The 20,582-nt window shown below is 40.3% G+C and overlaps 1 protein-coding gene across 6 annotated transcripts in view; it reads left to right on the top strand.

Moving 5' to 3' along the window:
• Positions 1 to 3,956: 3,956 nt before the first annotated feature.
• Ggnbp2 (gametogenetin binding protein 2) overlaps positions 3,957 to 20,582 on the top strand; it is a 38,622-nt gene continuing 21,996 nt past the window's right edge. For 3 of the 6 annotated variants that reach the window (XM_021231090.2, XM_021231089.2, XM_021231088.2), the window contains exons 1-4: positions 4,667 to 4,856; positions 14,748 to 14,828; positions 16,453 to 16,706; positions 19,205 to 19,303. In XM_021231090.2, coding sequence (XP_021086749.1) covers positions 4,764 to 4,856; positions 14,748 to 14,828; positions 16,453 to 16,706; positions 19,205 to 19,303 — 527 coding nt within the window. In that variant the 5' untranslated portion in view covers positions 4,667 to 4,763. Of the gene's footprint in view, positions 4,138 to 4,540; positions 4,857 to 14,747; positions 14,829 to 16,452; positions 16,707 to 19,204; positions 19,304 to 20,582 lie in introns of those variants that run through there. The other 3 variants (XM_021231091.2, XM_021231092.2, XM_040749381.1) reach the window with 3 other exon arrangements.

The following is a 20,582-nucleotide window of genomic DNA, read 5'->3' as shown; positions in this document are numbered from 1 at the left end:
TGATATATATAATACCTAAAAGTTTTTTTCAGGTACCTGACACATTTTATTTTATTTTCTCAAAGACAAGAGTTTTGACATAAGATCTTACTTATGTAGTCCACACTAGCTTTGAACTCTCCCTGTAGCTCAAACTGGTCTGGAATTTATGATCATCCAGCCTCTGTTTCTCAAGTGCTAGGATTGTGAGTTCGAATCCTCAACCCACCTATACAAGTTTTAAGACTGATTCATTCTAGCCTACTCTGCTTGGTATATAGTAATAAAGCACAGCTAAGGTATGTATCCTATAATCATAGCACTCAGGAGGCTGTGGCAGGAGCTGGAGCTCAAGGATAGCCTGGGCTACATAGATCCTGTCCCAAAAGATAAAACAAATTTCTAATATCTTAGAGCTTTCAGTCTAGTGAAGGGAAACACATTAAACTAAAATATTGAGTCATAGAAAAAAGAAAACACTTGGATTAAGTGTCAAACCAAGAACCAGTCTAGAAAGGAAACAAATTTTCTCTATAGACGGATATTTTTGAGGCAATGCTAATGGGTGGTACAAGTATCTAGGGATAGAAGGGTAGACAGCCAGAGTATTCAGTGTGATGAATCTGTCAGCAAAAATTGTAAGTTGTAAGGGAACCCGTGTAACTCAGAAAAAGGCAGTGTGGGTTGTAAACTGGAGAAACAGGAAGGGACCAGGTAAGGCAGCTTCAACTATGGGAAAGACAATCAAGAAAATCAGTTGAGAAATGAAATCTTCAAACACATAGTCTAATAAAAATAGTTACATTAAAGCTTAATAGTCTGCTGAGAAGTGGAATTATTTAAAGTTTTCAAGCAGATCTTTGAGTCCGCTGTTAAATCTAAAGATTTAAAAATCACAAGATCTTTAGTTTCCAGTTCTGATGTTCAGTGTGTATGTTAGTTTACTTATTTATTTTGAGATAGTCTATTTCTGGAACTATGTAGGCTAGTCTGGATTCAAATCATGGAGATCCATCTACTTCCAAGTGCTGGAATTAATGGTGGATGTCACCATGCTTGACTAATACATATATTTTAGGGCAGATGTAATACTGGTCAGCTGTGGTGATGACAAACCTGTCATCCTAGGACTTGGAAGATGGAGGTGGGAGAATCAGGAGTTAAAGGCGAGTCTCAGCTCCATATAAACCTGAGGCCAGACTAGACCTGTGTGTGTGGTTTGAGGGGATGGGAGTCAGTGAAATTTTGCTTTTCTGATTTCAAGGACAAAGCAGAAATGGCTGCTGGTCAGGGTATTCAATTTGGTATTTACTAGCAACCTAAATTATTTGTATAGTTTAGAACAGGTAGAGCCTCCTGGTACAGGTTTGCTGTTTAAACTAGTTGTCTTCAGATTGTAGACTCTAATTTTTGTGTTGCTGGGGATTGAACCAGAACTTCAAATTCACTAGGTGAGCATTGTACTGAGCCACACACCTAACTCTGAGAATGTATTTTTTAATGTAAATTTACTAATTGTTGTTTTATTTCAACTTCTTGATGGCTAATTTTGTGTTAAGATGACTTTGTATTTGATGACTGCAATCACATCACATTATATTTTCAATTAAAAAGTAAGACTTTTGAAATTTAACCAATAAGATTATACTATGTAAATTAAGCCTGACTAGCAAAGTTGATTTTTCTGCTGTGTCACAGTACCAGTACCCCACAGTTTATCTGTTAGAGCAGCCAGAAGAAGGCAGAGTAGCTCAATTACTACATTCATTTAGAGAAAGTAGCTATCCTACTACCTAATGAACAAGTTGTCTCATTTGGTCTGTTGCTTTTTGTTAATATCTTTTTTTCTTCTTCTTAAGATGGGGATCACAGCCAGGTGGTGGTGGTGCACTCCTTTAATCCCAGCAGAGGATTCTGGGGTGGACCACCACACCTGGCACTTTATTTTGTTCTTTTATTTTTATGGTCTTTATTTACTTATTTTTGTGGTACTGGAGACCAAACCTTGGGCTTTGAGCCTTCCAAGTGTTCTACCACTATACCCTCAGTCCTTCATACTTTTCTAGTCTATGTTTGTATCTTTGACAGTTACAGGTATTAACTAAAAAGGTCAAATAAATAGTTTTTCCATCTTCTAATTTCCAAGGTCCTAAAGGAAGGCTAATGAATTCATGAAGTCAGAATTAGTTGGCAAAACTCCCTGTGATTTGATCTTTTTCAGAATAGAAAGATCACTTAACAATGGTTTACTGAGCTCCAAGGTGTCAGGTAGAGATGCTAGGAATACAAAGTCCCTGACTTTAAGGAGCTTATATTTATTTTTTAAAAATCTAATATATTTGTTTACTTTATTATTATTTTGAGTTAGGCTCTGTGCAATCTGAGCCTGCCTTGAATTTATGATGGGTAAACTCCCTGCCTTGTCTTCTCAAGGGCTGGAATTGTAGATTTGTGCTATTTTTAATTGCTAAACAGAATTTCCTACTGTCAGATTATGAAAAGGAAAATCCAACTTACAGATTCTCAGACATACTAATTTAAATAAATTCTGCCACTGATTTTACTGCTGTATCAAACAATATAATGAAATTATAATTATAGTGAAAACAGAAGGTATTCTACTGCCATTTCTTCATAGCTTGGTTCTTTGCTAGTACCTGGTGTGTATTTAGTAGTGAAAATTAAAGTTAAAAGCTATATATGTATTGCCTCAATATGTTACCAAGCATAACCTAAAATTAAAGTGATCTAAAGCAGGTACATGGATTATAGTAGTTGTAGACATGAAACACAAGGTTCTCTAAAAGTGTCAGTATTTTTACAGTGTACCTTAACCTGTCAGGTGCATGCAAACCACGTATGCTGACTGGATTTAAGCTAAGGATCACACTGTTCTGCTTTTAGTATGGCCCAAAGACATATTTACTAGATAATCACACCTTTGGGAACACACAGTGGTTCTTCCAGTTTGTTATGTCACCTACCCTAACAGTGACCACATAATGTCGTAAGTCAACATGGCTAAAGATATACTATGGGTTATTTTTTTGTTGTGACTTTCAAAGACTTCATGTGATGATCAAAACACTTTTTAAAGGTCAGTAACAACAGCTTTAGCCTATTTTACCACAAAATATTTGATCTTTCCTTAAGATCAGGCAGTTGTACCAGCAGCGAATGGATTTATCGTTAAAACAGTCTTCGGGCTTTACGACGGACCTCCTCAGATTAGGACCTAAGAACGTGGCAGCGGGCAGAGTGCAGAGGAATTGTCTTTACAGCAGCTCTGGTTCTCGGAAGATGGTCAGGCGGAAGGGCCTTTGGCCACTACCAGTACTTTGCCCAAGGGAGTCCCTAAGTTAATATTAACTCAAGAAGTTCCTCTTGTCGGAACGTACACAGACTACTGTTCAATTTTTTCTCAAATAACAAATTCTGCACGTATCCATCTGGGAGATCTTGATGCAGTCCCCGTAAGGCGATCGGCTCCGGGTCAATCAGGGTAGCAGCAGAGCTTGTTCTCCAATCTTCCAGTGGTGGAAGTCCTACTGCCAAATCCTGGAAACCATGGCCAGATGTCTTTCCACTGTCCGTTCTCATTGACCTCGACAGCCTCAGCTCCTCACCACTGACCCAAGTCCTACCTGGGCCTGGACTCATGCTGTCCACCCAGACGAGGCGCTTTTCACCCCTCCGCCCTCGGGAGAGCAGATCCTAGTTCGGCACGGACAGAGACCCAGGCTACCCCTGCTCAGCCCCCCTACTGGCTCTATTTCACGCTTATTTCGGTAAATCCGGGGCTCCGGGTGGGTGAGCCCACGGGATTGCACAGGGAGCTGCCCCCGCACCACACGCAGATTTCGAAAGTCGGGACCCGAGAGAGGCGGCCGCGGTCTCGCGAGAAGAGGCAGGCCCCGCCCGGAGTTCGCGGCCCCTCCCGGCCCCACCCTCCCCACGTCCCCCGCCCTCCCTCCCACACTCCCCGTGGCGCGAGCGGCTGACTGAGCCTGGAGAGGAAACGGCATCCGCAGCCGCGCTCCCGCCCAGGCCGGCCCTGACGCGGGCCTCGTCAGCCGGTAACGGGGAGCAGAGGTGGGGGTCAGGGAGGCGTCCACGAAGTCAGTGAAGGTCAGAACCAAGAGCCCTCCTCCGACCTGGGTGAGGACCGGGTCTGAGCTTGCCCGTACCCCCGAACTCTGCAGAGCCGAGGCGGGGTCGACCCCTCCCAGGGGCGGGGTGGCGCCGGGCAACTGCAGCCCAGGGTCCCGCCTGGGCGGGGCGCTCGGAGCGGGGAGAAGGGGGTCAGCGGCGGGGTGCGGGCATGGGCTGTGGAGCCGAGGCGGAGATGAGCTCCTGGAGCCCCGACTCCCAAGCTGGGCGGGGATGTCCCGGGGCCAGCAGGTCCTTTCCGCCTCTCCTTTGGACCCTGACTGGAGGCCAGCGGGCGGGCGGGCGGGCGGGCGGGAGGGCGGACGGGGGGTGGGTGGGTGGGTGGGGGAGGGCAGGCGGCGCGAGGGGGCGGGTCCCGGTGCTGCGGGGCACTGATTGGCTGAGCGCGTGTGGAATCGGGTGATGGGAAACGCAGCGCGGCTCTCCCGTCCTCTTGCTCCGCGCCCCCCCTTTCCCCCCGTGGCGAATGTGCTGAGAGGTGGCGGGTGCTTACGCTCGCGGGGTTTGGCTGTTGCAGGCAGGAGCTGGGAGGAGGCGGCAGCGGCAGGAGCGGCGGCAGCGGCAGCGGCAGCTGGGAGGAGGTGGTGACGGTGGCAACGGCAGCGTCGGGGACGATGGCGCGACTGGTGGCAGTGTGCAGGGACGGGGAGGAGGAGTTCCCCTTCGAGAGGAGGCAGATTCCCCTCTACATAGACGACACCCTCACGGTGAGCGGGCCGGGCCGGGTTGGGCCCGCTGCTCTCCTGGCAGCTGTTTCCCCTCCTCCCCCTCCCCCAGGCCGAGCGCTGCGCACTGGAGAAAGAGTGTGTTGCAACTCCTAGGCGAGGCCGCCTTCTTGCCGACAGGCCCCACCAACCTGCCTTTGCAGCGAGCCCCTCGGTTCTCTTGGCGGACCCCAAGCCCAGCGCCCCGAACGCACTTTGAGGTTCTTCCTTCCCCCCCCATAACCCTGGGCCTTTACCCCTTCCTTTGAGACGCTGCTTTGCGTAAGCACGCGCCTGAGAAAGGAAGGGTTGAGGGAGCTGGGGCGTTTCAGGGCCTACCCCCTACAGAAACCACTTACCCTCCGGGAGGCTTAATTATCTGGAAATGTCGCAGCTGCATTGCTACCTGTGTATTTTGTATTTTAACACTATAGCTGTCACTACATAAACGTAATTACTGAGGGCAGAGTGACATGCTCTTGCACGGTGAAGATTCCACTAAAATGATTTGACTTCCTTATACGTCTCGCATTGCCTAGTATATTATAATTCTGGAAATGATTGTGTTAAGCCATGACTCTTCAAAATGGGCCTTCTTGGCAATGTTTAGTTTACAAGTAGCCGTTTTTAGGAGACCAAATTACTGAGTGTGTAAAAGTAGTGTGAAAAGCCGACTGCTCATTGTGAGGGTAAAGGCACAACGTGGGAGAGTCGTCGTTTTAGGATTTGGGGTTGGTATACCATTGCGGACCCTCTGCCCTGTGTTGCAGTGCTGTTCCCTTTAGAAGGAAATGGCAGAAATTTGAGTTGAGTTTTGAGCAGGAAATGAGTGCAATTGCTTGCCAGGCTTTAAGAAATGAAATGAACCCTTTCCGAACAAGTTTTGAAACCTGAATTTTATGTTAACGCTCTTGGATTATACACTCACCGGTTGTGATCTGATGTATATGTCTCTTCATCTTCTAACCTTTTGGCTTTTTTGCCATTCGATGGCAGATCCCTTATCTCCCTGAAAAAAAATTTTTTTGCTGGTATCTAGGAGGTTTTAACATTTTATATAAAATGCAAGTCATTGTAGAGATGCCAGTCTGTGTCTTTCTTCTTGCCAGTCTCAATTAAGAGCTGCAGTACTTTTAAAGGGTTAGCTGAGCTATTGACCGATTCACTTCCGTAGAACTTTGCAAGTGAAAGCATGTTTTTCTTTCTTTTTTTTAAATGAGACATGGTAGAATTTGATTTGACTAGAATTTATGTTGATTTAGAAATTACCTGTATGTATTGGTTGTGGTTTCTTATTTTCTTGCATTTATAATTGACTTGTATTTAAAATAGTTTTTAAAAATGCCCAAACTAGAGCACTGACCAATTAAATGATTTCTTTCTAAATGTGACAACGTTTGATCGTAGTTCATTTATTATTATCTTCTGTTCCCCTTCAGCGAACAACCTTCCAAAACACAGTTTGATATCAACCTTTTGTGTTCAAGTGCATTGTTTTCTTAATCCTGAGGTTTGGATATTACTTTTGAATACATAGCATGAAAATAGGGAACACCAATGTAAATTTTGTGTATTACAAATTTTAAGACAACTTAATGTTGGCCTAAGTACCTTTAATATAAATGCAGCACATTAGTCAATACATACTTTGTAAAGCATTTTAAAGTGAACAGTATGTGTTACATTCTTAACAATGATGTGAATTTCCAAGTTCACAGATAAACTTACATGGTGGTTTAGTGTCACCTGCATTTGCCTTGTACTGGGTGTCTGAATTTTGCGTTTATTGTATTATAGACTTGTTGCAAAAACAAAATTTAAGCTATTTAAATAACTCAAAATAATAGGATATAACTTTTCCTTGCTTAGGAATGGAGTTTTACCATTAAGAATTGCATTTGATTAGTTTGTCTTGGAAACTTGGGCACATCATTGACTGCTGTTAATGAATGAATTGTTAGTGAAAATTCACTTAAAGCTATGCCATATTTAGGGACTCAAGCTTTTTTCCAAGATCATTCTTCTCAATCCCGGTTAAAGAGAGAATGCAGAACAAAACACCTGTTGGGAGGGAATGGGAAGAAGAGGCAGAGGTGTGTGTTGTGTATTGGTCCGTTGATATTGGATGGCAGTGTGTGCCTGAAGTTAGCTTGGTTTGATCTTTGTTCTTAGGCACCCAAAAGGGGAACCTTGTGATCTTTGAGTAAATGGTTTTAGAAATTTTGTTTGCAGATAGATGTTAGTCTAGTTACAATGTTTACAGTTTACACAGCTTTATCGTTTCAGCAGAGATAGTAAAATTTTTAGACTTAGTTAAAACTGGTGATTTTTACTTAGGTTAATAAAGTGAAATTAAGATATTTGTATGTGAAGAAGCCTTTTTGTTTTTTCTTTTTCAAGACAGGGTTTCTTGACAGCCCTCGCTGTCCTGGAACTTGTTCTATAGACCAGAAAAACTCTGCCTGCCTCTGCCTCCTGAGTGCTGGTATTAAAGTCATGCTTCACCACAGCCCATCTTAGAAGCTTCTTGTTACATGTTGTATTCACATTTACAGGGTCCTTATGGTAATTTCAGTGGTTTTGAACACTCGAATACATTACTATACAGGTATAGTTTAGATAAGTCCTAAGTAAATAAGTAAGTTTATCAGTTGCTATACTGTTGAGGAAAATGTCAGGTTGTATAGCCATAGTACTATAGAAGTATAAAATAACAAAATGCAGATTTTAATTTTAGATATATCTTTGAGGAATTAGTTTCTTTCAGCAAGATTAAAAATTGTGTGTGTTGGTGGCTCACAACCATCTACAATTCAATCCGGTGTCCTCTTCTGGCATATAGGCAGAACACTGTATATGTAATAAATAAATAACTCTTTAAAAAAATTGTGTGTGTGTGTGTGTGTGTGTGTGGGAGAGAGAGAGATAGAGAGAGAGAGACAGAGAGAGGAAGAGGAGAGAGAGCGCGTGCGTGCCTGAGCCTGACTGTTTTTATGTGCACCATGTGTGGGCAGGACCCTGAGGAGGTCAGAAGAGGCATTGAATCTCCCAGGAACTATAGTCCTCACTGCTGAGCCATCTCTCCTTCCTTACTCACAAGATTAAAGAAAAAAAAAAGAATAAATAGAATTACAATATGTAGTTCTCCCTCATCAAATCTTAATACTCACAAAACAAAACAAATTACTCTAACTTTATGCCTTAGAGAGAAGCAGAGTTCATTTTAGTTATCACTACACAAAATTGAGCTACATTGTCTGAAACATTTTATACTCTGCTTTAAAAAAATATACATGTATACATTTATTCATTGTGTGTAGGTATATAGGTCATAGTACATATGTGGAAGTCAGAGGACAGTGTATGGGAGTCAGTTCTTTTTCCACTATGGGAAGACAGGTTGTCAGACTTGACAGCAAGCACCGTTACCCACTAAGCCATTTTGATGACCCTCTCATCTTTTTTAAGATGGGGTCTTGATGATCTCAAATTCCTGGGCTTGAATGATCCTATCTCAGCCTCTCAAATGCTAGGACTGAAGATGTGTACCACTGCTTTTGTCATTTTAAAATGTTTTTAATGGTTGTATAAGTTGTATGATACTCTGTAATATCCTCTCATGAAGTTTGGCTTCTAATTTTTGTTATGAATAATACTGTAGAAATATGGACAATGCATTGAACCATTCATTTTCCTCCATTGGGCTTTTGGAAATGTACTTACTGAAGGATTAGAAAATTTTACAAGTTTCTTGATTCATGTTGTTGAACTTTTATTGCAACATTTCTAGAAGACAGCCCTTTTAATTCAAATTGATCCAAATGGACTATAAACTGGGGTGACAAAAATGGCTTAGTGGCCAGGTGTTAGTGGCACACGCCTTTAATCCCAGCACTTGGGAGGCAGAGGCAGGTGGATCTCTGTGAGTACGAGGCCAGCCTGATCTACAGAGGGAGTGCCAGGACAGCCTCCAAAGCAATACAGAGAAACCCTGTCTTGTAAAACCAAAAAAAAAAAAAAAAAAAAGGCTTAGTGGGTAAAGGTTGTTGCTGCCAAGTGTGATGTGGATTCTGTCCTTGGGACACACATGATAGAAGGGAATAACTGACTCCTGTAAATTGCCCTCTGACCTCTAAGCAGGCATCTCTGGCATGCATATGACCCCCCCCACACACACAAAATAATAAATGGACTAGAAATTGATAGCAGGTTTTAACTGTCTGACCCTAAAAGGAATAAAATGATGATGCTGGGGAATTAGGAGTTTAGCATATGCTATAAGTTAGTATTTCGTGTTTTCTTTTAGCTCTTTAATATTTAACTTTCCTAGAAGTGATGCATGTTAAAATTAGTTTTGTGAATAATGACACAGAAGAGTAAAATCAAGGTGATGCTAATTTTGATAAATACAAACTTAATTTTGTTGGTTAGAGCTCATGAGAATGGTCTGAAACTAATTTTTTTTTTGTGGTCAGGTAAAACTGGGACAGATGCTTAAGAGTGAAAGTCAGTAATGGATGCAATAAACTTTACAAAGCAGTAATTGCTGTGCAATGACTTGTTCTATTTTTGGATGGCTCTGGATAGGCATTCTCATCATGCAGCTGAACACTAATGATTCCTCTGTGAAACCACACCTCAAGTACTTTACAGGGCTGTCTTCCTTTAGGTAACCTAGAATCTAAGATTAAGTCAAGGAAGTGGTTTGAAATAATGGAGACAATAGTGCTAGTGGCCTCTTTGCTTTCCCCTTTTCTTACTGTTCTCTTAAAACAATGACATATACTAGTTGACTAAAAAACAATACAATAAAAAGCCGTTATCTTAAATGTTTGAAAGGCAAGGATGAGGTAGTTATTTGGGGCAGAGTCTGTGGTTAAAACGGACATTCAACTGGACAGTAGCGGTGTACACCTTTAGTCCTAGCACTTGGGAGGCAGAGGCAGGCATAGATCTGTGAGTTCAAGACCAGCTTGGTCTACAGAGTGAGTTCCAGGACAGGCTCCAAAGCTATCCTGTCTTGAACCACCCCCCCAAACAAACAAACAAACCCAAAAAACAGATGTTCAAGAGAAAACAGAAAGCATCCAGTTCAGGAAGAACTCTGTAATGGATTTGATTTTGACACTCATGCTGTTTGGTGAGAATGTATTTGTTCTTTTTGTTTCCCTTTGTATGGGTAGCATATGTGTGTATGTTTTACTGGTGTTTGAACCTAGTGTCTCCCATATGCTATGCAAATGTTCTACTACTGGAGTGAGCATCCCCATCCCTTTAAAAAAGTTTTTATTTTTATGAGTGTGGTTGTTTGCCTACATGTATGTCTGTGTACCATGTGTATGGCCAGTGCTCTTGTCAGCCAGAAGAGGGTGTCTGATCCTTTAGAACTGGAGTTACAGATATTTGTGAGCCACTGTATGGATGTTGGGAATCAAACTGGGTTCTCTGGAAAGAGTAGCTCCTAACTACTGAGCCATCTTTCAATTGCCATCCCCCCACACCTGTAAATTTTAAGATGTGGTTTCAATAAGATGGCCAGGCTGTCCCTAAATCTTTTTTTAAAGAAACTGTGTGTATTTATTTGTATGTGTGTCTATGTGTACGAGCATGTGTATCCCACCCCATTCCCATATGTGTGGAGGTCAGAGGACAACTTGGAGTTGTTCTAGGATTGAACTTGGGTCTTCAGGCTTGGCAGCAAGTGCTTTATTTAACCTGTTGTGCCATCTTGGTCTTGCTGGCCTTGGCTGAACTTCTGATCCTTTTTCTTTAGCCTCTTAAGCCTCTGAATAATTGTGATTTTTAAAAGATCTGCTATCTGTGAGTTCGAGGCCAGCCTGGTCTACAAAGTGAGTTCCAGGACAGCCTCCAAAGCTACAGAGAAACCCTGTCTCGAAAAAAACAAAAAAACAAAAAAACAAAAAAAGCCAAACAAACAAAAAAAAGAATTAAAAGATCTGCTAATGGGTCTTAATGTTAAGTTCTCTGACTTCCACCTAGTTTTATTTTCTTAGTTGTGCTCTGGAGCCTAAACCCAGAACTGTTCATATTAGACAAGTGCTGCACTGCAGACTGTAAGTCTAGCTTGATAGTTAAGTTCTTTAGTCTTTAAATCCTGTAAGGTGATTCTGAAAAACATGAGTTAATTGAACTGTTTTCAGTGTTGAGGGTCAATCCTCGGGCTTTGTTCATGGTAGGCAAGAGCCATCCCTAGCCTATTAACTGGTTTTAGTTTTAGTTTTCAGGACCAGGGTTTCTTAGTGACGATGGTCATGAAGTAGGGGCATAATGTAGGTTTTTCTATGTAGCCCAGGCTGATTTTCTTGCCTCAGCCTTGTGTGTGATGAGATTTATAAGCATGTGCCATCATGTCTATTTTGGATCAAGGTTTCGTTTGTTTTCTGACCTCAAACTCACAGAGATCCACCTGCTTCTGCCTTCCAAGTGCTGGGATTAAAGATGTGCATCACCACCACCTTCTTGGACCAAGGTTTCTGATACCAGAATTATTTCTTCTTTAAAATTTGAAAAAGTTTGGCTACAGTAAATACAGTGGATAACATTATTAGATATCTTGCTCATTAAATAACGTGATTCTAAACAGATTATTTAGGGATATAGCATTCAGTTGTACTTAGTAGTGTTAGTAAAGGTGATATCCGTGCTTATCACACCTAGTAAGTGTTGAAGCTGCAGTAAGTATTGTTACCAACATGAATTGGGGATAGTAAAGAGACAACTAAAAAGATAAAATAGAAATAAGATATTGCGATGGAGAAGCCTGAAAATTGGGTAAGTGAGCCTTGAAACAGTGAGATTTGGGCATTTTATATATGTTTATGGAAGAAGAAACTTTGCAAACAATAAAACCTGTTGAAATGGAAGAATGGAAGCATGTCTTGCGAGGTGATACAATTGTAAATTTGGAAGCAGGAACACTGACTTCCCCTTGATAATAAGTAATATATGTGCATTATAATATACTTGGAAAAGAAAATCACATAGTGGCTAATGACTGTAATCTCAGCTCTTGTGAGGTAGAGGAAGAAGGAACAGGAGTTCAAGGCCAGTTTTGGTTGCATGAGACCCTATGTTAACTGAAACAAATACATAAAAAATATAAATTTGGAAAAGATATCAACATGTAGGGAAATGTCATTTGTTATACAGCAACTTTTTTTTCTGGAAGATAAGCCATATATATGCAAAATTGTCTATGCAGTTTTAAATCTGTGAAACCGAAATCCTTTAGATGGTCAGTCTATAATATCCATTTCTCTTGTTTCACATAACAGTATTCTTTTATCATATTCAGAAAAAATAAAACTTGTGTTTTCTTATGTCTATTGAGACCTCCATGTATTGTTAGAGCAAGCATGTTTTCAATTGTTCTTAATGTGAAGAGAAGAAAATAATAGTCCCTTCTGTTAAGAAGCAGATCCTCATGGCATTTGTTGGAAGAGAGGATTTTTTTAGACAGTGTCTTAAGTAGTCTGTCTCCATTAATCTGAAGATGGCCTTGAACTTCTGATTTTCCTGCCCTGAATTCTAGGATTATAGGCATGTGCCTATATCCTCATGGGGATGTATGCCATTCTGGGGATTCAACCCAGGGCTCTGTACATGTTAGGCAAGCACAAATCTACACCCCCAGACTGGGAAGGATCTTTTTAAGGCAACATTCAAGGACGTGGAATTTGCTATTTTTGTTTTTGCCTCAAATGGGTTCTCTGTCTTGACTTGACAATATCTTGACTACACTTTTTGGGTATATAGGAATCCGAGGCCCTTGTTATCTGGAAATAGTTTGTCCTTGTATATTATGTTTGATAAATTTTTTTTTACATTGTTTCAGTAAAGACAGGCATGGAGCCGACAGTGGTGGCGCACGCCTTTAATCCTAGCACTGGGGAGGCAGAGGCAGTCAGATCTCTGTGAGTTTGAGACCAGCCTAGTCTACAAGAGCTAGTTCCAGGACAACCTCCAAAGCCACAGACAAACCCTGTCTGGAAAAAAAAAAACAGGAAAAAAAAAAGCCACAAAAAAACAGGCTCGCCGGGCGTTGGTGGCGCACGCCTTTAATCCCAGCACTTGGGAGGCAGAGGCAGGCGGATCTCTGAGTTCGAGGCCAGCCTGGTCTACAAAGTGAGTTCCAGGACAGCCTCCAAAGCCACAGAGAAACCCTGTCTCGAAAAACCAAAAAAAAAAAAAAAAAAAAAAAAAAAACAGGCTCATATGTATCTGTACACCACGTGTGCTGGGTGCCCTCAGAGGTTAGAAGACGATGTTGGATTGCCTGGAATTGGAGTTATAAACAGTTGTGAACCATCATGTAGGTGCTGAAATGGAATTCAAGTCCTTTGTGAGAACAGGTTCCCTTAACTGCCTAGCCATCTCTCTAGTCCTGTGCATGTATTACTGTTTTTCAAGGCATACATTTTCAAATCTGTGAAATTGTGATACTTCCTACATCTTTCAGCTAAGCTCTTTCCTTGGTCATATATAACTTCATGAATTAAGAAAATTATGTGTACATATGTGTGTGTACGCACGTGCGTGTGCTTGTGTGTACACATGAGTGTGGTGCCAGTGGAATAAGGCATTGGATCACCTTGAAGCAGTAGTTTTAGGCATTTGAGTTGCTTGATGTTGGTGCTGGGAATGTAAAGGTCTCCTGGAAGAGCAGTTTGTGCTCCTAACCACTGAGCCATTTCTCTAGCCCTCTCTCTACTTAATGGATTTTTGATTGTTTTGTTTTGTTTTGATTTTTGAAACAGGGTTTCTCTGTGGCTTTGGAGGCTGTCCTGGAACTAGCCCTTGTAGACCAGGCTGGTCTCGAACTCGCAGAGATCCCGCCTGCCTCTGCCTCCTGAATGCAGGGATTAAAGGCGTGCGCCACCAATGCCAGGCCTTAATGATTTAAAAATGGTGTAATATCATAGATCAGTGAATTTACTAATTCCCATCATCACACACTGAAGCCTCCTAAATTCTTCTGGTAGTGGGTTTTTATGACTGAATAAATTCCTCAGTGCATCCTTTTTCATTGTATGTAGCACGCACCTTAACTAAATGCTCGATACTGTGTTCTAAGTTACATAATAAATTTTGTTTTTGTGGAGTCGAATCCAGAGCCTTTAGTAGGTTCTATTAGTACTAGCTAGGTTAGCACTCTACTACTGAGCTATATCCCAGCTCAAAATAAGTATTTGGTATTTTTCCCCAAAATTTTTCCATTTATTTATGAGGGTGGGAGATGGGGCATATATGCCACAGTGAACATAATAGAGGTTCAAGGACAATCTGTAGATTATTCTTTCTTTTCCTTTCACCCTTTCTCTTCCAGGGCTCAAACTCAGGTGTGGTGACAAGCACCTTTACCCACCAGAGCCAGGTGTTAGTAAATATTAGAAGTTATTACTTACTCTTATTTTACAATTAAGGAAATAGACAGGTTAAGTAACTTGTTCAGAGTCTTGACATAGATACTAAGTGACAAAGCCTGGATTCCACCTGTGTGTTTGACTTTAGTGCCTTTGTTCCTAATGGTTAAATTGTGTTTAGCTTTAGAAATTTGTATACTTCAGGCCAGGAAGGTAGCTCAGTGGGTATAGGTATTGCCCACCAAGATTGGAAAATTGAATTTGATCCCCAAGGTCCATTTGGTAGAATTAAAGAGCTGACTCCTGCTTACCTATGGGGGGGAAGGGGGGAGAGAGTGTGTGTTCATACACTAAACTCAAAAATATGAAAATTTATACATTGATTATTAGATTTCCTTTTTCAGTAGACAGTCTAGTTTTATAGATGTTTCTGTCTAATAGTTTACAAAGTATGCCATAGACTGTGTCTAAAGGATGGAATGAGTGATTTCTGTTCTGTTTGCCTTTTAAGATGGTGATGGAATTTCCTGACAATGTTTTAAATCTCGATGGACATCAGAATAATGGTGCACAACTAAAGCAGTTTATTCAGGTAAAGTTTTTTTTTGTTGTTTTTTTTGTTTTGTTTTGTTTTGTTTCGAGACAGGGTTTCTCTGTGGCTTTGGAGACTGTCCTGGAACTTGCTCGGTAGACCAGGCTGGTCTCGAACTCACAGTGATCCGCCTGCCTCTGCCTCCCAAGTGCTGGGATTAAAGGCGTGCGCCACCAATGCCCAGGTAAAGTTTTAAAATCACAGTTTTTAGTCATGTATGTTTTAAACCATTTAACTGTTTAGCTATAACTTCTGGCTTATTATTTTTGTGCGTATGTTTTTGAGACCAGATCTCATTGTTTAGTGGAGCTTTCTATGTAGAATAGACTGGACTTGAATTCACAGATACCTGCTTGCTTCTGCCCCATGAGTGCTGGGACTAAAGGCTTGTCCCACCACACAGTAACTTCTCCCTAGGTATTAATAGTGCACTGAAGTTGATTTCATTTTTTACTTTTGTAAATACAGTTATCTGATTTTTAGATTAATCATGTGAAAGAATTGGGTTTCATTCACATTTTATAGGTTCAAAAAGTCTTTGATTTTAACAGGTCATCTTTCCTTTTTTTTTTTTTTTTGGTTTCTCAAGACAGGGTTTCTCTGTATTGTTTTGGAGGCTGTCCGGGAACTCAATCTGTACACCAGGCTGGCCTCGAACTCACAGAGATCCACCTGCCTCTGCCTCTGAGTGCTGGGATTAAAGGCGTGTGCCACCAATGCCTGGCTTCTGGTTTTCATTATTAAGAACTTGTTGGGACCAGGGATGTCTCTTGATGCCAGAATGTTTACCCAACATGTATAAAGGCTCTGGGTTTGATCCTTAGTACCACCCACACACATTTTTTTAAAGTTAATCCTATAATACGAATTTTCTGATTTTTATTTGTTTCTTTAGAAATAAGATACTTTTCAAATACTCAATAATATATAACTAACATGAGCAGTGGTAGTGTGTGCCTTTAATCCCAGCACATGGGAGGCAGAGACAGGCAGATCTCCAAGTTAGCTGCCAGTCTGATCTACAAATCAAATTCTAGGACAGCTAGAGCTGTTACACAGAGAAACCTTGTCTCAGCAATATATATATATATATATATATATGTGTGTGTGTGTGTGTGTGTGTGTGTGTGTGTGTGTGTACATATATATATAATTAAAATAATAGGAATTAGGTTTTTAGATTACTGAAGAACTCATGTTTTTTGTTGTTTTGTTTGTTTTTTGAGGCAGGGTTTCTTTGTAGTTTTGGAGCCAAGAACTCTATTTTTAAAGTACACTTTGAATGAAAGAAAGATTAATAGTGAAAATGAATAAATATTTGAATATTATATTCTTTTCTTATCTGCTTTTCTGGGAGTGTTAATTGTAACATAACTGATAACTCCTTTAAGTAGAAATTACTTATCAGTGTTTTGCCCATTTCTCTACTGCTGTGGTTCACATTCATTTTTCTTCCTTGTCATAACTAGCAGATTACATTCATGTACACTAAGCATAGTTACTCATTTTAGGCTCCTACATAGGTAAGGTAGGCCTCATTTTTTTTCCAGTGATAGAAGACAAACAGTAATGAAAAAGTAATTTTATATTTCAAGGAGTAGTCATTTTTCTTTTTCCCTTTCAGCGACATAGTATGCTTAAGCAACAAGATCTAAGTATTGCCATGGTGGTAACATCACGTGAAGTCTTGAGTGCACTTTCTCAGCTTGTCCCATGCGTTGGTTGTCGTCGCAGTGTGGAACGCCTTTTTTCTCAGCTTGTCGAGTCTGGAAATCCTGCCCTTGAACCCCTGACAGTAGGGCCCAAGGGAGTACTATCTCTGACTCGAAGTTGCATGACTGATGCAAAGAAGCTTTATACATTATTTTATGTACATGGGTAAGTATAGTTAATTAAGAAACAGCTTGTTAATAAAATAGTTAATTTTAAACAACTTGATAACAATGGGGCTTCCCCCCTAAATTTGGCTAGGGCAAAGATTGAATTCAACAGTTTTATTGAGCAGCTTCTAGTTTCTCATGTGGAGGTAAACAGCAAGTAGTTGGTTGAGTATAAGTTACAAAGAAAACAGTAAGATGGGCAACACTAAGAGAGTGTGAGTGGATTAAATTAATATGAAGAGTATGATCTGGGATGGTGAGTAAAGTAAGCAGAGGAGTCCTATATCTGTCTGGATAAAGGTATAAAAGGAGCAGCAAGCATAAAGGGTCAGAGGTTAGAATTGTCTTTATGTCTCAGGAACACCAAGGAGACCATGTTGGCTGGAGCCAGATGAGTAAAGAGAACAGTAATAAAAGGTGAGATCAGAAGAGTAATAAAGGTTCAGTCATGATAGTGCCTTATAGGTCTCGCTGAGGTGGTTACTCCACATAGACGGGAAGCTTTGCAGAGTTTTAAGCAGATGAGCAACACAGTCTGACTTGAAATTTGACCTACAGTGACCTTCGTATTGAAAATAAAGTGAAGAGAGTACAAGGTAGGTATAAAAATGGAGAAAGAGGTGACTTGGATTGTGGTAAAGACACAAAGAAATGATAGGATCCTGAAATATTTTGAGGACTGAGTCAACAGGATTTTTGTATAGATTGATAGGGGAAGGATGACTTCAGTAATAACTCTTAGATTTATGGTATAAAGTATAGGCAGACCAAGATACTTCTTGTTAAGACTAATGGCTTAGTGGGATCCCTAGGACCCACATGATATAAGGAGAGAACCAACTCCCAAAAGCTGCCCTCTGACTTCCACATGTGACTGAATTCACCTCCGTGTGTGCATGCGTACATACATATATAAATGTAATTAAAACAGTTTTTAAAATTTTTTTTAAGTATAACATGATTTCCTTTTACTGACATGGGCAAGACTAGGCAGCAGTTTTTTTTTTTTTTAAAGATTTATTTATTATGAACACAACGCCCTGCCCCCATGTACGTCTACACACCAGCAGAGGGCACCAGATCTCATTACAGATGGTTGTGAGCCACCATGTGGTTGCTGGGAATTGAACTCATGACCTCTGGAAGAGCAGTCAGTGCTCTTAACCTCTGAGCCATCTCTCCAGCCCTAGGCAGCAGTTTTTTAGAGTTCATTTGTTATGTGTTAGAGATTTCAATTGGATATCCACATTATTTACTTGTGTCCTTTACTGGGTTTCAGTGGAAAGGGGATTGGAAAACCATATCCAGAGGGTCTTCTATTTGGAGGTGGTGGAAGAGACTCTTGATTTATTTTTGAAGTTTAGCAGCTTGATCCCAGGATCTCATGCTCATTACTCAAGTGCTCTACCTCTGAACTGTAGCTCTAGCAGGACTTTGGATTTTAAGTGCTTGAAAAAAAGCTTTAGAGGGTTTTTGAACAGAGAAATAACATAATCTGATAATACGATTTAAAAGGGTTACCCTTGGTGCTAAGAGAAGTCTAGAATGTAAAAGGCAACGGTGGCAGTATGGAACCATTTGGGAGATTGTAGTTGAGTAACTAGAGATTGGTGGGTTTGACAAGGGAGATGAGTGATAGAGTTGTAGATATATGTATATATAAAAGTTACAGTAGGGGGCTGGAGAGATGGCTCAGAGGGTAAGAGCACTGACTGTTCTTCCAGAGGTCCTGAGTTCAATTCCCAGCAACCACATGATGGCTCACAACCACCTTGAATGAGATCTGGTGCCCTCTGCTGGCATGCAAGCAGAAGATTGTATACATAATAAATAAATAAAATTAAAAAAAAAGTTACAGTAGTTGTTGACAGGCTTTGCTAATTGGTTGGATGTAGTATGTGTGCAGTAATATTATACATTACATATACATATTCTGTATATACACATTCACTGTGTTTGTTTTATTTATTTGTGTGTGCTCACATGCAAAACTCATGTGTGGAGGTTAGTGGACAGCTTCAGGGAGTCAGTTCTCCTACCATGTTTAGTCCCAAATCATCAGGCTTGGCAGCAGGTTCCTTTACCAATGAGCCACTGTGCCAGCCCAACATTGTATATTCATACAAAATTTCTGTGGTTGACCTCTCAAAGGTGTAATATGTATTTATATAACATTTGAGCAAAGGAGAATGGGTGAAAGTCATGTAAGCAGTCTGTGAAATGTCAGAGTGTCAGACACATGGTAGGTACCAGGGTAAGAGTTGTAGTCTAGGGAAAGGGCACTGAGTAAAGTAGGTTTCTTCCAGCTGGACTGGCTAGAAATGGAGAGGGGGAAAATTAGTAGAGACTGCTTTGCATAGGAGTTTACTGAAGGCATGTTCAGGATAGGTGATACCTCTGTAATACTGTTAAATATACTTCTCACAAAAAGGCAACTAACAGATTTTAAATTTAGAAAGAGAAATGACCAACCTTTAATGGTTTATTTTTTACTAGGTCCAAACTAAATGATATGATAGATGCTATTCCAAAAAGTAAGAAGAACAAGAGATGTCAGTTGCACTCCTTAGATACACACAAACCTAAACCTTTGGGGTAAGTACAAGTGAATACCAAAATGCTTCACTGATGTTGAGTATATAAATGTTGGTCATATCTAGCAAAAAGGATAACACATTGCCACTTGGGTTAATTGAGTTACATTCTGACACGTCAAAATAAAAATGTTTTTGGTTTCTAGTGCTCTTTCTGCATTGAAACTGTAAGGTCACTGACTTGTTTAAGGTTTTTCCTTTTAAATTATGTTTCACAAGATAAAATTTTTGAGAAATTTATGCCACTAATGTTAAAGTTTTCAAAGTTGTAATATTGTTTGATCTGTAACCATCATGTTTATTTTTGTCTTATAGGTTTCTCTAATTTATTAAAGATTTTTAAAAAGCCTCAATCAGTTATGATGGTGTATATTTGTGTAATAATTTTCAGTTTTCTTGGTTGGATGTACAATGCTAGTTTGCCCCTATTTCCTGGCACAGTGCCACAGTTGTTTGTTGGTTTGCCCCTAATAATTACTTGGGGAGAATAGAGTCAGCATTATTTTAAAGGGAGATATAAAGAAATTTTTGCTTGGTGGAGAATAAAGTGATATAAAACTTTTGTTAACTGTTAAGTATCTCAAAGTCATTGGAATCATTTTATAGACGATTTCCTTTCTAACATAAAGACTCAGATACACCCAGGTCTTCCTATGCCTGAGTGGTTCTGGTGTAGCCTTTAGTCCTACCATTTGAGAGGCAGAGGCTGGTGGATCTCTGTGAATTTGAGGCTAGCCTGGTCTACGTGGCAAGGTCTAGCCTAGCTATGGCTTCATAATAAAAGCCTATCTCTCAGATAAACAAACAAAAAAATTTTGAAAGCTGTTAAATACAGAGAAGTAGAAAGACCACTAAGTAGAGACTTATTATTTGAGATAGCATCTCATTATGTTGTCTAAGCTAGTCAGGTTCAAGTGATGCACCATCCTCAGCCTCCTTAGCACAAATGGAGACTTCAGGGACTCCTTCCATCCTGTGTACCTTACTCAGATTTAGTACTTAGCAAACTTTGAAACATGTGTTTCATTCATCTATCTGCCTTTTTCTTTGCCAAAATATTTTAAAGTTCAAGGCATCCTGGTATTCTTCATTCACATGCATCTCTGAAACAGATGAACATTTTCATGCCCACGATGGGCATTAACTATATTAACAGAGTTAACTATGATAATCTCATACCAGTTGGTATTCAGATTTCCTTGTTGTACATAAAAATATCTTTTTGCATTGATTTTTAGGTAGGATCTAAACAAGAGCAATATATTCCATAGTATCTAAAT

The sequence above is a fragment of the Mesocricetus auratus genome, unplaced genomic scaffold, assembly GCF_017639785.1.
Source record: "Mesocricetus auratus isolate SY011 unplaced genomic scaffold, BCM_Maur_2.0 Super-Scaffold_100007, whole genome shotgun sequence".
Lineage (NCBI taxonomy): Eukaryota > Metazoa > Chordata > Mammalia > Rodentia > Cricetidae > Mesocricetus > Mesocricetus auratus.
The sequence above is the reverse complement of the archived record's forward strand: the minus strand, read 5'-3'. Positions and strand labels throughout refer to the sequence as shown.